Genomic DNA, 14,063 nt, shown 5'->3' with positions numbered 1-14,063 from the left:
AAAGTTCTTTAAATTGGACAATGCTCCATCTGGCAAGAAGCCCGGCATTAACAAGTTGCTGTATTATTGATGCAAACTGCAAGCTGGTACCTCAATGCACTCCTGACAAAAAGAGTAAGTGGACCTTAGAACTCAGGTACACTTCTTATTTGGTATAAGTAAAATAAGAACATGATGTCTATACCTTCCATTCGTTTTGGCAGCACTGGATCACTGGGAAGCACAGCTGCATCGGTGGTTTCAAAGAAAGGTGCAATCAGGCCTGTTGTTGAGTATTGAACCAGTGCATGCAGCAGCCAATAGCAATCTGTAAAGAAATATGGAAACAATAATCCTTTGACTTAGATACTGAGACAGGTGCATTATGCCTTCAAATGTCCCTGCAAATATAAGCATGAAAGCAGAGTGAACATGGCAAGACGATGCCATGGCACAGGAACGAAGAATAATGCATACAACTTTGCAATAAAACCACAAGCCCTCACTGACAAGCATCATCTAACCACTAGCCATTTAAAAAAAAAAAAAAAACAAGAACCTTTCTGGATGTGGGTAGTGTCAATGCAATTAGAGTCTCCATAGACAGCAATGCGCCCAGAAGTCTTGGAACTGCCAGTTTGCAGTAAACCAAGGATAGGAACCCCTTCCACGTGATCTGCCTTCTTCTCCAACACTTCTTGGCCTGAAATGCAACAAAGGGTGCTGTTTAGTCACCTTCTGTTCACTCCACCTAAGTCCAAAATGATACTAAAACATACGAATAATTACAGGCAAGCACTTGGGCTTGCCTGTACAGTTTAGCTCTATGGAGTCTAAACACAATTCCACATCAAAGAAAGTTTAAACAACTTGTTCACGTTCATTTCTGGCAATGGCAAGTATATTCATACAAAAATACAATGAAATGTTGCCTGAGCAAATATATATATTATTATAGCAATTAATTAATTAGTAATTGGTTTCCTCAGCTATCCACAACTGAAAGCTCGCTTTGGAGAATAAAAAATGCTACTATGGGCCTTGCTTTAAGTTTGCCGTGCCTATATATAAGAATTCTGAGGTATCAAACTCAATGTACAGTGAAATCTCGATATAATGAACTTCAGGGGACCGCTGTAAATGGTTCGTTATTCTGAAAAGTTGTTATAGTGAAAGCCCCAAAATTGACCATTCTGCCCATTAACCCATCAGTTCATAAGTTGTCACCATATGAGCTATCCACGAAGATGTCGCTGTTGCTATTTGCCATAGATTCCGGCCCCACACACCACCGAAGCACCGTGTAATAAGAGTGACGTGCTCAAAACAGACGCTGACGCCAAGAAAAACTACCAACAAAAAGGAAGCTCCATGTCGCCTCCAAAGCGCAATGTTTCTTGTTTGTTTGTTTTTCACATTAATTGCCATGGACACCGCAATTGTCTCGCTCGAGGCAGACACCTGAACTATTTTAGAGCGCAAGCGCACGTAATGACACCGCCCAGAAAGTACGAAGTGTGACCGTGTGGCAACCCCGCAAGTATGGGGGTTACATTTCTCCGCACGCGTAGCTAGTACGGCCGCAGAAAGCGCAATAGAGGCGCGCGTAAAGAAGGGCAAAAGAAGGAAGGAACACGCCTCCGTTGCTAAGCGACACTTGTCTGGGCAGAGCATGCGCTGGCAAAACCTGATGCGCTGTCGTCTCAGCTAGTGTTCAAACGGTCCTGCGCGTGACAATCGCCACTTCAAGACCTTCTCAGAAAGAACGACTCGCCTGACTGTTCAGCTGACACACTGTTACCCTGCCTCGGAACGAAAAAGTGTGAATCCAGAGAGAAAGTATTTTGCGGTGATTCCCGACCCGATGCGCGCCTTCTTGCCTGGCTGGTCCTGCTGCTTTACTGAGCTGCGCTGTTGGAATGTCCGTACATGCGGCACCTTTGGGCACACTGCGCCGTTGTAGAGCACAAGGGCGCCGTCCTAAACCAGGGACGGACCCATTGCAACGTGCATGAAAAAACCTGTATCCGTGGACGGGCGGCAGCTGTTTCCCTTGTGACATGCCGCTGTCACCGATTCGCGTGATCGTCGCGCTGCTTTTGAGTCTTTTTCAGAACTCGTGGAGTGATCACTATGGGTGATTGGCCTTTTAAGAGGCGGCTGCCCCGCTTTCTGCTTACTGACGCGCCGATGCTGCGTGCCAGCATACTTCCCCCCCCACGCACCTACTCCGGTTTTCGGAACCCGTGCGCCGCGGCGTCCGCTTTCTGCGCTGTGTCGTCTGCTAGCCTCCTGTTTCGGCTGCCGTGACTGGATACACGAAAATCTAAGAAAAGAATCCAGAGGTTTTGGAATATTAGTTCGTAGTACTAAGGCGTTGTTCACATGACACGGAAACTGAATAACGATCGTTATTCTGAAAAGTTCGGTATCCTGAAGTTCGTAGTACTGAAATATTTTTACATTGAAACTATAAGAAGTCAGCGGGGGATTTCTGAAAAGTTCACTAATCTGAAAAGTTTGTTAATGTGGAGTTCGTAGTAACGAGATTTTACTGTAGCAAGAACAATAAGTTGGGCTTTGTGTGTTTAACTCAGTTTCTGCCCTGATATGCCTGAAAGAATGTATTTAAAAAGAAGAGAGAAAGAAAACTATGTTTTGAACACAGGATTTCACAGTGGCCCAGCCCCACATAACTACCTCTCTACATTTTCCTATTTTGTCCCCACATTCCAAATAGTTTTCTGTTTCTTTTTGTCGTTTTTCCTTCACGGAGAATGTGTATATTCTTCATGACGAGTGGCTACATTACCTGGAAACACATTATGGCAGTTTTCATGTCATTCCTCAGTTTCAATCTTTGTAGATTTCTGCCGTCATCAACAGCACCTTGTTGCCACACCTAAATTAACTACAAAACTAACACGCCATGGATGATGAGGCCACCTTGACAAATATAGGGCGCTCCAACACAATGTTGGCCAGCCTGTCTAGGGCACTTTAACCAAGTTTGCTGCAATCAAGAACACAGTAGTATTCAGACCCACAACCAGAGTACGATTCTAACCTTGATTGGCGAGTGATCTCCTAATCAGAAGACCGTTCTCTGGAAACTTGATTATGCTTGTACCAGAGGCATAGTACACTGCAAAACAAAGAGAAGAAAGAAAAATAAAGAAAAAAAAGGAAAAAAAAATACAGAGGCCTACAAAAGACAAGGCACTTAAATGGCTACACACTTAGTTGGCACAATAGTATTGTAAAACATTCTGTCCTTTTAACAAATTCTTTTACTAACTTCTTAGTCACTTTGTTGTATTAAAAATTCTCTTTAGACTCACTCAATATCTCAATATCAATAATATCAATATCAATATTTAGACTCACTTAGTACTCCATAAGACACAATGAGCCTGTCTTGTAGAAAAGGTTCAAATGGCTAATTGGTAAGCACAGACAATCAGCAGTCATCATTACCATTTTGGAACTTGGCATGAATGGGCATTATTAAGCTCACGAAATAGAGTTAGAGACTGAATCAGAAGTAACAAAATACCATAATAATAATAATAATAATAATAATAATAATAATAATAATAATAATAATAATAATAATAATAACTGATAACACAGTTGTGCGTTTGCAGTAGTGCAGAGCATGTGTATGTAATTGTGCTTCTCGTGCCTCGTATCGGCACGGCAAAATGCTGATGGGCCGCTGATGGGCCATCAAAATCTGCAGGACACCCAGTGTTGGCCCATTGGGAGCCCCCGCTTGCATTTCCTTTGCACAGACCTGATCACGATTTCATCTTTTCACCAATACCTGTGTGTATGCTTATAATGAATATCATATATAATGAATGTATTTTACGTCTGATGTGACTTCGTTACAATCTTTGACTCGACTGTATAAACTTTTTTTTGGCACCACTTCTAACCTAAAAGTTCTTAAGCTTTCTGCTCTAAATTATGGCCATTCAAACAGCAGGTATGATAAATTTTATAAGTTTAACTGTGAATGGCCTTTGCACTCATTGTACGTTAACATGATAACCAGAGAGAAGCCCTACACAGCAATTATGGCATTAACATGGCAATGTTTACTCGTAAACCGGTTGTAAATAAACTAGAATAAACAAACACAGCTTCTATAAAAATGAAGGAATATGGTGCAACTCAACTGTTTGGTGCACCATGCTTCATTGTTTGTTTGTTTGTTTGTTTGGCTGGCTGTACCTATAAAAAAATCGAGCCCGATGGATCCCCTTATTTTTCTCGTTCATGCCCCAGAATTGGCATTCGGTTGCCAATTCTGGTGCTGCAAGTCAAGTCACGCTTAAGGTTGGCTTACTTTTATGGTCTCCAATGGTGAACTCTCCTTCATAGACGTAGTCACCAAGGCCAATGTTCCAGGATGACAACAAGTCATTGATTGCTGGCACATTTGAGCCTCCAGTGTCAGGCATCCACCACTGGCGTGTATTCTCATCAAAAAACTTGATCTTGCGCATGACAGAAACATTGTACCAGTCAGCAAACACCACCAATGACAACCCATTCTCTACGTCACGACGCAGCTTGGCCAGCTCCTCGGGAAAGTATTCTTCTTCAAGATCAACAAGCAACAAAGTTCCTGGAAACATAAAAGTACCACATTATGGCTTCTATACTAACAGTACTTAAAATGCAAGAATACTCTTCCAAAGTTTTGTCATAGCCTGCATACATCAAAAAGTTTGAGACATACTAGACTCTTCGTCGCATAGCCTCGGCATTGTTCCGTCGATGCTCTTGTATAGGGTCACTCGTACCACTCGTAGAAGGTGCAGGTCCATCGTTACCTTAACTATACTCTCCTAGGTCTGGAGAGGATGATGTATGATGCACGCTTCCTCCTTTCCCCTCCAGCCGCGCTGCACCTGTGCTCCCCACTCCGTAGTGCACTTCCTCTCTCGTAATGTCGAGTAACTCCTCCCCTTGCACCTGCGTTGGCTTCCTCTCTTCTCCATTCCTCTCCCCTCTTTTGCATACACAAGCCGACAGATGCGTTTTCGTTCGCATGAGTACTCTAATGCTAACGCAATAAAAGTGCTGTTTGTTGTGGCTGCAAGCCATGAAAATTAGGTACCTACATGGACATCACAAATTGCGCCCCCCCCCAAAAAAAACAATGACACCAGTTATGAATATGAATATGGAAACCATCTAAATTTTAACCCTTTGGTTGATTATCACCTAGAAATAAGCTTCAATGACTTCACAGTTGCTCCACTGTTTTCGCACACTCAATGCTGATCTGTATCAATACTGAACAAGAAAGACTTAAACCACTACCTGATATTGGAGACCCAAAGTATTGGCACAGTGATATCGTTCCCCACCATCAGATGGTAGGCCTGCCCATTATTCACCCTTTAAGAATGGAAGACAAGCTCAGCTTGTCAAGTGCAAACTTGCTAAAAAAACAAACAATGAGACCAGCTGGTCCAGCACTTTTTTTTGTTTTTCATGCAGGCCTGAAGACGATTTGAGCTCCTGTGTTGCTCCACGCTTCTTCCAGATGACGTACATTTATTTTGTGCTTGTTGTAAAGAAGGACAGATAGCACAATGAGCTGTTAGAGTGAAGTTGGGAGCATAGGCACACTTGTATGCAGTGAACCCTCTTTTGCTAGTGAAAAAAAAAAAAAAAAAAAGCTTTTTCTAGTAAAATTCATATTTCTCACAGAGATTCTTCTCATTGCCTTGTTTTATATAATCATCAGAATAATTTCCATGCAAAAAGAAAAAAAAATCTTACGCCTTGCAAGTTTTTTTCAATTTTTTACCATCTTTAATGGTTAATGACATTTCTCCACGTTTCGTTCTGACAGAGGCACAGCTTTGGACAATGTCCATTGTGTAAATAAGTGAATAAAAATAGCTGCACCTTATTATAATGAAATGGCAGTAACATTGCCTACAGAGAACCATAATATATTTGTGGTGAAGGTCAAGAATTGCAGTGCCCCTTAAACTTAGCCATAATGAGGCTTAACTGCATACAAAACGTATTTCAGGAAGTTGCAGAAAAAGCAAGGAGTCTTTTTGAACAAAACTGTAGGCTCCCTGCACTTTGTAGCTGCTAAGCAGATTTACTTATTATGTTCAAAAACTGCTGCAGGCCCTCTTTAAAATGAGAAAGAAACATAGTTACAACACTCTTACCATAGCATAAAAACCAATCAAGTCACTTCTAGATGAAGAGCAATTATGTGGCTTTGTGCACAGTAGTAAACAAATAATGCACATTTTCCTTTGACCTGTTAATGACTGATAGTTTGCAAAGTTTGCAATTACTCCTTGAACTGCTGCTCGGTTTCATTATGGATAATGAATGCTTTTGTCAAAAGCAGTGGGGATGTAATTCTTGCCACCACCATTTCTCAATGCAAAAACCACATAGTAGTAGTATCATAAGGAAAACAGAGGGGAGGAGTGAAAACATTCCATAGAACATACCGCACCACAAGAAATATGAAAACAAAAATAACAATTTGGAGAAAGTATAATTCAGATTGCATACCATAGTTTTGTGCATCAAAGCAGGTGAATGGGAAACCTGCAGACGTAAGAGAATGTTTCAATATTCATTAAAACCAACACACTTCACAAAAAACAGAGCTGCATTTAGATTCTAAGTAGCATGACAATGTGTTGTGCTTACCAAGAACTTCAATATAATAACCATGATTTCTTAAATGCTGGTACATGTCCTTAAAGTTAGTGTGGATGTGGTCTCCACTCCTGCAAGGGAGAGCAAACTACCAGTTATACAAGGAAAAATTTGTTTCATTGAAACAGTACAGCTGTAAAGGTGAAAAGATGGGCTGGTTAACTGATGACATGTTGACAGCACAATTTAGACAACACAGACTGTAGAGTAGAGAAAGGAGCAGTGCATTGAATGGACAGTGTAAGTCCTGCACAGAATCCATGCACCGTTTGAACAAAAGCAAAGCCTTCTATGTGGATGAAACGAAGTGTATGTTGACAGCAGCAACCTCAGGATACCTCTGGTATGTTTAGTGTTTTATTGCGATAGCAATTATATGGACACTTCAACCGGATTTCTGCCGTCGTCGTTGCCGTCTTCGTGAGGTTCCATATAAAGTCCAAAGGCGATAAAATCGTCCACGCGCGCCGTATTCCCTTGCGCGCTATCATGGAGAGCGAACGCACGGCGGAAAGCAAATGCAACTGTCGCGCGAAAGGCCATGGGGGTATGGGAGGGAGGGAGGGAGGCGGGGCGACGCTGTGCTGTGGCACGAAATGCGTATCTTGTAACCGGGCGCAAGGGGAACCGGCCACTCAATCTCCCACGCGAAAGCAAGAAAGTGGGAAGGCAACGCGGGAGGGAGGGGGGGGGGGGGGAGCTTTTACTCTGCCAACAACTGCGTCTGTACTTTGCCCGGCTGTGGCGGTCGCCCACACTGTCTCTTATCTCCACACGGCTCTGACCTTTGTATGCGCTGTGCCTTCGCCGCTCAGTTTCCGTTGAAGCGATAGACCGCACGAAGCGATAGACCGCACGAATTTTCGCCCGCTGCGGCGGCTGCGCTTGCTGCCAGCGTTTTTACAGTCGTTGTCTGCGGTCATTCAGTGTGATCTATTCATGTTTGCTTGTGCGCGCTCACACCACGCTTGGTAATTCAGTTAGCAAGCGAATGTGTCCAAGTTTATGGAGCCGATAAATCTACTATCCTTACTTCGTATAGCTCTCTACTAATTTGCTATCGCAATTGATGCTTCGCCTATCGGGCGAAACTGCGACATTTTAATTGCTACATTTACATAAAATATGTCAGTACCATGTTTTAGAACACATACAAAAATATCAGTTTCAGTGGTTTGTGGCATGCTATTGATTGCACGGCTCTTTTTTTTTTCATGTTTCAAGCCCAAGAAATTTCAAAAACATCATGGCAGCCTCCCCATTGCGCACCGCAGCAGTGATGCTGTCAATCATACTGCCAATGAGCTAAACATGCTCTGTGCCTAACCTGCCAGTTGCGACCTGACAGTACTATGTTTATGTTAGTATGGCCAAGAAATTACTACTAGCAGCTAGCTACATGGTTAGCCCGAGCACAAGACTGCTTGTGACAGCAATAAGCAGCCTGCCAAAGTCATCAATAACTGCAGCGCAAGCTATCAAATTGCCACGTGAGGTAAACCCAGCAACTCAGCAACTGAACTGGGCCTTCCACTTTGCTGTTACAAAGTGCTGTAACACCATACTTTTTGAAACAAGTCTACGACTGGCAGCCTCTTGTCAGCCTTTCGACACTTACTTGAATAAGGTATGCACTTTTGGTGTGATTTGTAGAACTGGTAATTTAACCACTGATAATCAACTTTGGATGAATAATCTGCTATTCAACAATTCAAGTTAAAGATAATGATCTTTTATCTTTATAGAAGAACATCGACACCCTTCTGAACTTTTTAATATGGTCATACCACTAGTGCATATACAAAACATGTACCTCACCCAATACAGTCGAACCTTGATATAACGAAGTTGAACTTGCAGCGAAAAACTTCATTACATCGAGAATTTCGTTAAATCGAGGTTTGACTGTACTTACTCAACTACAGTAAACTGACATACAGAGAATGAGTTAAACAAGTGTTGCACATGTTGTTGGTATAACAAAGAACATGCGTTTGTTCTCCAATATACAAAGTAACTTCTGCTAGAATAGCTCAGCATGTCAGGTCACTGGTTTATATAACACCAGTTAAGACTTATCTGGTCTTACCAATCTAAAGGATCTGTTTTTATTTTCAAGTTGTCCCTTGGAAAATAGCCAGGAGGATAACGCAAGTTGTGATACTGATCCCACAATATGCGCTTGCTGAAACAAACAGAAACACAAAAAGATGATGCATCATATGTTCTTTTCAAAAACTTATTAGTTTCACCAGAGCAATATGACTACAGTAAAAGAATAAAGAAGGTTACCTGCGAGGAGGGGTCGGAATAATCTTTGCCTTAATAGGCAACTTTAGATTTGATCTCCGCGGTTCTGTTTCCCCTTCCTGAAAGGAAGAAAAGAGAAATGTAAATTTTTTCAATAAACAAAGTAAGTCTCTGAAAGAAGATAAAGGAAAATCACGTGAACGCAAATGCCAGATGCAAAGAGAATGCAATGAAACGAATTTAACAGTACACCACAGTGAGAATAAAAAGAAAGATAGCAAGAACTGCAAAACACATTCAATTAGTAACAACAGAATATGAAAGTCAGCAAAATGAGGCCAAGAAGATATTAATGCGGGACTGGACAAAATTTCTAAGTATCAAAGCACAAAGAAACTGAATTAAGTGCCACGTGATAAAGAACTCACTATTAACTCACACTGACAGCACTAGAGCTTCAGCTTGCAATATTAGCTAGACAGGGCATGCCATGCATGCTTGGAAGCCCAAGACTGTGTGTGCCTCCATTCTATGAGGCTATGGGGAAGCAATGAAGTAGCCAACTGGTGAAAGCAACCTCGTTTTGGGAGCCCCGCCAACACAGTCACACTGTATGTGTGTGCAGCCTGTGCAACGGTTGTGCATCTACTACGCTTGCTCATCTAAAATCATTAGGCTTCTCTGGTTTAGCTTTGGCTGCTCTGGTGAGTACCTCGTGTTAACATTCTTCATCATTCTTCACCTCTCTTTAGAGAAATCTGTGGCCGTTTCACTTGGACATTTATTCTTGTCCATGCACATGACGTCTTCTCTGAGATCCGCAAGCAAGTGTTTAACTTTCAAGCAAAAGATAGAAGATATTTCAGGAGATATAAACAATGAAGCATATGCTGGACTGGCTGCATTTGCTCCGCAACATAACTGAATGCAGCAGCAGCCACGACAATGGCCTCATATAATTCCTGAAGAAGTTGAAAGAAGCCTCGCCTACATTCGGCAGAAACTTGTAGCAGAATAAACTGACGTTAATTTTTTTTTTAGTGCTATAAAATATAAGGCTGGTCATCATAAAGATGAGACTGCTAGGGTATCTACAGTAAAAGCTCGATGATACGAATCTCACGGGGTCACGAAAAATATTTGTATTAGCCGATATTCGTATCATCGAAACACAATTAAAACTACTGTCGAATCTCGATAATTCGAACTCGAAGGGGCCCGAAAATTTGTTCGAAGTAAAAGGACGTATTTTTGAAGTATTCGCGCACCATAGCATGATGCACGAACGGTGCGAGTCGTGAAATATCGCGGCGCGCAAGCGCATAGCAAGTGCGGGCCACGAAACTGCCCATGCCGGCTAACGGTCGCTTCCCGATAACGACAGAAAACGAAGCTTCAGGGAGCGAGCGGGCGGCGCCGGCACACGGGTGCGCGCGGAGACCGTCGAAGGTGAGGGAGGAGGGCGCGCCAGGGAAGCGGATTTGGCCGCGTCAACTCCGCCGCTTCGGTGGCTCCCCTCGCCCTCCCTCTCAACTCCCTCGTAGCTCTCTCACCTTCGACTCCGTGCGCACATCTCCGTGCGCGCCCGCCGCCGTGCTGGCGCCAGCTTATTTTAGCCGCCCCCTGAAGTTTCGTTTTCTGCCGTTGTCGGGAAGCGAGCGTTTGCGGGCGTGGCAGTTTCTTTGGCCCGACTGTGCCTCCGCCGCTGCTTCCCTCTGCACTGCTGCCGCAGCGTGCAAGGTCAACATGTGACTAGAAAATAGAGGAGAAGGGTTCACTGCCATTTTATCCGCGTGGCTGAGACGTCTGCACTAGTGTGTGCTAGAATACGGTTGTCTAGAACACTCTAGTCGGCACGTACACGCTTGTTCCGGCGCGATGCAGAAACAGCGACCTTGCAATTTGAGAGAGAAGGAAATTTCCGCCGCGGGTTCTTTTTTTTTTTTTCTTCCCCGTTCCTTCGCGCGCGGCATTGAGGGGTCTCTCCTGAGCTTTTGCTCTATGGCGGTGTCGGAGCAATGCCGGTCGGAGGCGCCACCGCGTGATTTGGCGCACTGCTAAGAGCATTGTCGGTGCGCGGTATGTTCGAAATAAGCGTGTTCGAATTCGCTTGCTTCGCGTTGACGCTGAATGAAAGCACGTTTTTCATGATAGTCTCGCTGTGCAACAATTGTGCTCAGTGTTGACGTTGCGAGGCCTAGCTCCTTAGCGAACTCCGTCCGCTTCTTCTTGGGATCCTCATCGACCTTTCGAAGAATGTCTAATTTCTCTTTAAAGGAGAGTGCTTTCCGCTTGCGAGACATAGCTCGCTGCGACTAGGCAAAATGGCGCAAACACGAAGAACGCGGCCCGAAGCGCAGCAGCCACTCCATCTGACGGCTCGCAGAAAACGAGAAAAAGTACAAAAGCACCAAAAGCGCCACCGCTTCTAACTCTTCGCGCCCAGTCGCGGAGTCTGCGCTGTCCGGCGCCGCGCCTCCGCACCAAAAGAGAAGGAGAGAAAGCGCGTGACTGCGTGCTGTTCTCTTTCGCGGCCGTCGGTGGGGCGGCGTTTATTCGTATCAACCGACGCAGGCTGAAAATCGATTCGTAACAACCGTTCTCTAGCACGTTGCAAAGTAATGGGGCTCGGCCGGGACCACAGAAAAATTCGTATCATCCGGAAATTCGTATTAGCCGTGATCGTATCATCGAGCTTTTACTGTATTCCTATGCTTACACAGAGGTGCCAAACAGTTGGGATGCTACATCATAGTTTCTGCAGTGCATCTGCTTTTATCAAATTACCACTTATATATAAAATATTTCTGTCACCTTTCCTCACTGACTCAGATGTGGCTCATGCTGCCACATGGCGCATTGAGTTGCCAATCTCGAATGCTGCTGGGCTGTTGTTATTCCTGAGATTGGCCACTCGGCACGCACGGCACGGTGGCATCCGAGCCGCGTTCGAGTCAATTAGAGCGAAAAGAACTTAAAATGAAATAGGTAGAAAAATATGGCCCTAGCACAAAAACAGGCAACTATTACCTAATTCTTGTAATAATGAGGTGGTTCTTCAACTACCGTGCCCAGTAACCTATGTCATCATTGATTTTTATTTTAAAAATTAAATTTCAAGACATTACGTGCCAAAATCCCGATCTGCTTATGAAGCATGCCATAGTAGGGGCCTCCGTAATAATTTTGACCACCTGGGGTCCTTTAATGTGCAAACAATGCACGTTAAATGGGTGTTTATGCATTTTGCCCCCATCGAAATGCAGCCGCCATGGCTGGGATTTGATCCTGCGACCTTTTGCTTAGCAGCACACCATAGCCACTAAGCCACCACGGTGGGTTTGATTATTATAGGAGTCCAGATATTATGAAGTACGATAAAACCACCACTTTTCGCAGAATTTTTGCATTTGTTATAAGTGGGTTCAATCGCACTACCATTACAACGTACAAAGTAAATGTGACATTCAATTGCGCACTGTTTTCGCATTTTTTGCCTACAAAATATGTGACATACTATGTTGTGGTCACAAATGAGAGCAATGCAAGATGTCACTCCGGCTTGCACAGCACTGCTTGCTAAGTGTGAAAAACAATTTACACCTTTGTATATGCAATCTGACCAGTACATGTGTCAAATGATTGCTGCGCGACCAGACACACAAGAAAATTATATTCTCTGAGCATGAGCCCTGTCTGAACTGCCTTACCCCAGGTGAGGACTCTACAGTGAGAGACACGTGGCCCTGGGCAATGCCCTCCCACTGTGCAGCTTCTGCAGTCACCAGGAAGTGGATGGAGAGAAAGCCTGACCAGGGCCACAGTACCTCAGGATAGCCAAATGCAAGCTCCAAGTAGTGGCCATGTTCCGGAATGTAGGGATGCCACTCGGGCTGGGCAAGAAAGAGTGGACATTAAGCTAACAACTTCAGTCATGCACAGACTCAAAGGAAAATGACCACAATGTGCTAAGACAACATTGCCAGATCCACGGCTAGTGTAAGACAGATCCACAGCCTTAGATACAATGACACGATCGGGTATAGCTATGATGAAACAATGGACACCACTTGAGCAAAATCTGCACTACACATGATGGTAATGCATTTTTCATTCCGGATCCGTGACTCATAAGAGTTAACACACCAAAATTGCTCATTAGGCAAGCACTTATGTGCTGTCCCCTTTTAGCAATGTTTTCTTGAAGTGAAAATCTTCAGAGCATTTGTTGAAAAACTAAATATTACCTGCATAAATCATTGTAGACATGTAAACCTGAACACGACATTATTTCTGCCTCTTTCAAAAACAGTCACCAAGGCCACAGTAAATCTAAAACATTTCTCATCAATATCAGCATGTGTAGGATACATGCCTATAACAAATACAGTCGAATCTCGTTAATTAGAACACGCTTAATTCGAACTGCCGGTTTATTCGAACTGACGCTGTGGTCCCGTCAAAGTTATATGTATTTCAATAAGCGAAAACGCTCGGCAATTCGAACGCAAATGCATTTGCGACGGTTAATTCGAACATACCGCAGACCAACAATGCTCTCAGCAGCACGCCAAATAACGCGGCGGCGCCTCTGACCGGCATTGCTGCAACACCGCCTTAGAGCAAAAGGTTAGGAGAGACCCCTTAATGTAGCGGCGGAGGCCCAGTCCGGCCAACGAAACTGCCTACGCCGGCAAATGCTCGCTTCCCAATAACGAGAGACAACGAAACTTCAGGGAGCAGGTTAAGCTGACGCCGGGCCGGCTGGACTGGCGGCGCCGGCACCCACGCCGGCAAACGCTTGCTTCCCGATAACGGCAGAAAACGAAACTTCAGGGAGCGGGCTAATCTGTGCCGGCCGGCTGTTCCGGCGGCGGGCGCGCATGGAGACAGTCAAAGGGGAGGGAGCTGCGAGGGAGCTGAGAGAGAGGGCGAGGGGAGCCACCGAAGCGGTGGAGTTGCCGAGGCCAAATCCGCTTCCCTGCCGCCCTCCTCCCTCACCTTCGACGGTCTCCGCGCGCGCGCGCCCGTTGCCCCATCCGGCGGCGTCCGCTTTCTGAAGTTTCGTTTGTTGCCGTTATCGGGAACCGAGTGTTGACCGGCGTGGGCGGTTGCGC

General features: G+C 44.5%; 1 protein-coding gene across 1 annotated transcript in view; it reads right to left on the bottom strand.

Annotated features, from left to right (window-relative positions):
- The window catches only part of LOC119436080 (membrane-bound transcription factor site-1 protease-like), a 71,529-nt gene that overhangs the window by 18,650 nt on the left and 38,816 nt on the right, over nucleotides 1-14,063 (bottom strand). Inside the window, exons 15-23 of the mRNA XM_037702824.2 lie at nucleotides 12,657-12,839; nucleotides 8,989-9,065; nucleotides 8,786-8,881; nucleotides 6,688-6,767; nucleotides 6,547-6,582; nucleotides 4,334-4,615; nucleotides 3,047-3,124; nucleotides 539-682; nucleotides 185-307 (exon numbers count right to left, since the gene is read on the bottom strand). Of these exons, the coding sequence (XP_037558752.1) occupies nucleotides 185-307; nucleotides 539-682; nucleotides 3,047-3,124; nucleotides 4,334-4,615; nucleotides 6,547-6,582; nucleotides 6,688-6,767; nucleotides 8,786-8,881; nucleotides 8,989-9,065; nucleotides 12,657-12,839 (1,099 nt within the window). The remainder of the gene's footprint in view (nucleotides 1-184; nucleotides 308-538; nucleotides 683-3,046; nucleotides 3,125-4,333; nucleotides 4,616-6,546; nucleotides 6,583-6,687; nucleotides 6,768-8,785; nucleotides 8,882-8,988; nucleotides 9,066-12,656; nucleotides 12,840-14,063) is intronic.

This window comes from Dermacentor silvarum, chromosome 1 (genome assembly GCF_013339745.2).
Source record: "Dermacentor silvarum isolate Dsil-2018 chromosome 1, BIME_Dsil_1.4, whole genome shotgun sequence".
Classification (NCBI taxonomy): domain Eukaryota; kingdom Metazoa; phylum Arthropoda; class Arachnida; order Ixodida; family Ixodidae; genus Dermacentor; species Dermacentor silvarum.
The sequence above is the reverse complement of the archived record's forward strand: the minus strand, read 5'-3'. Positions and strand labels throughout refer to the sequence as shown.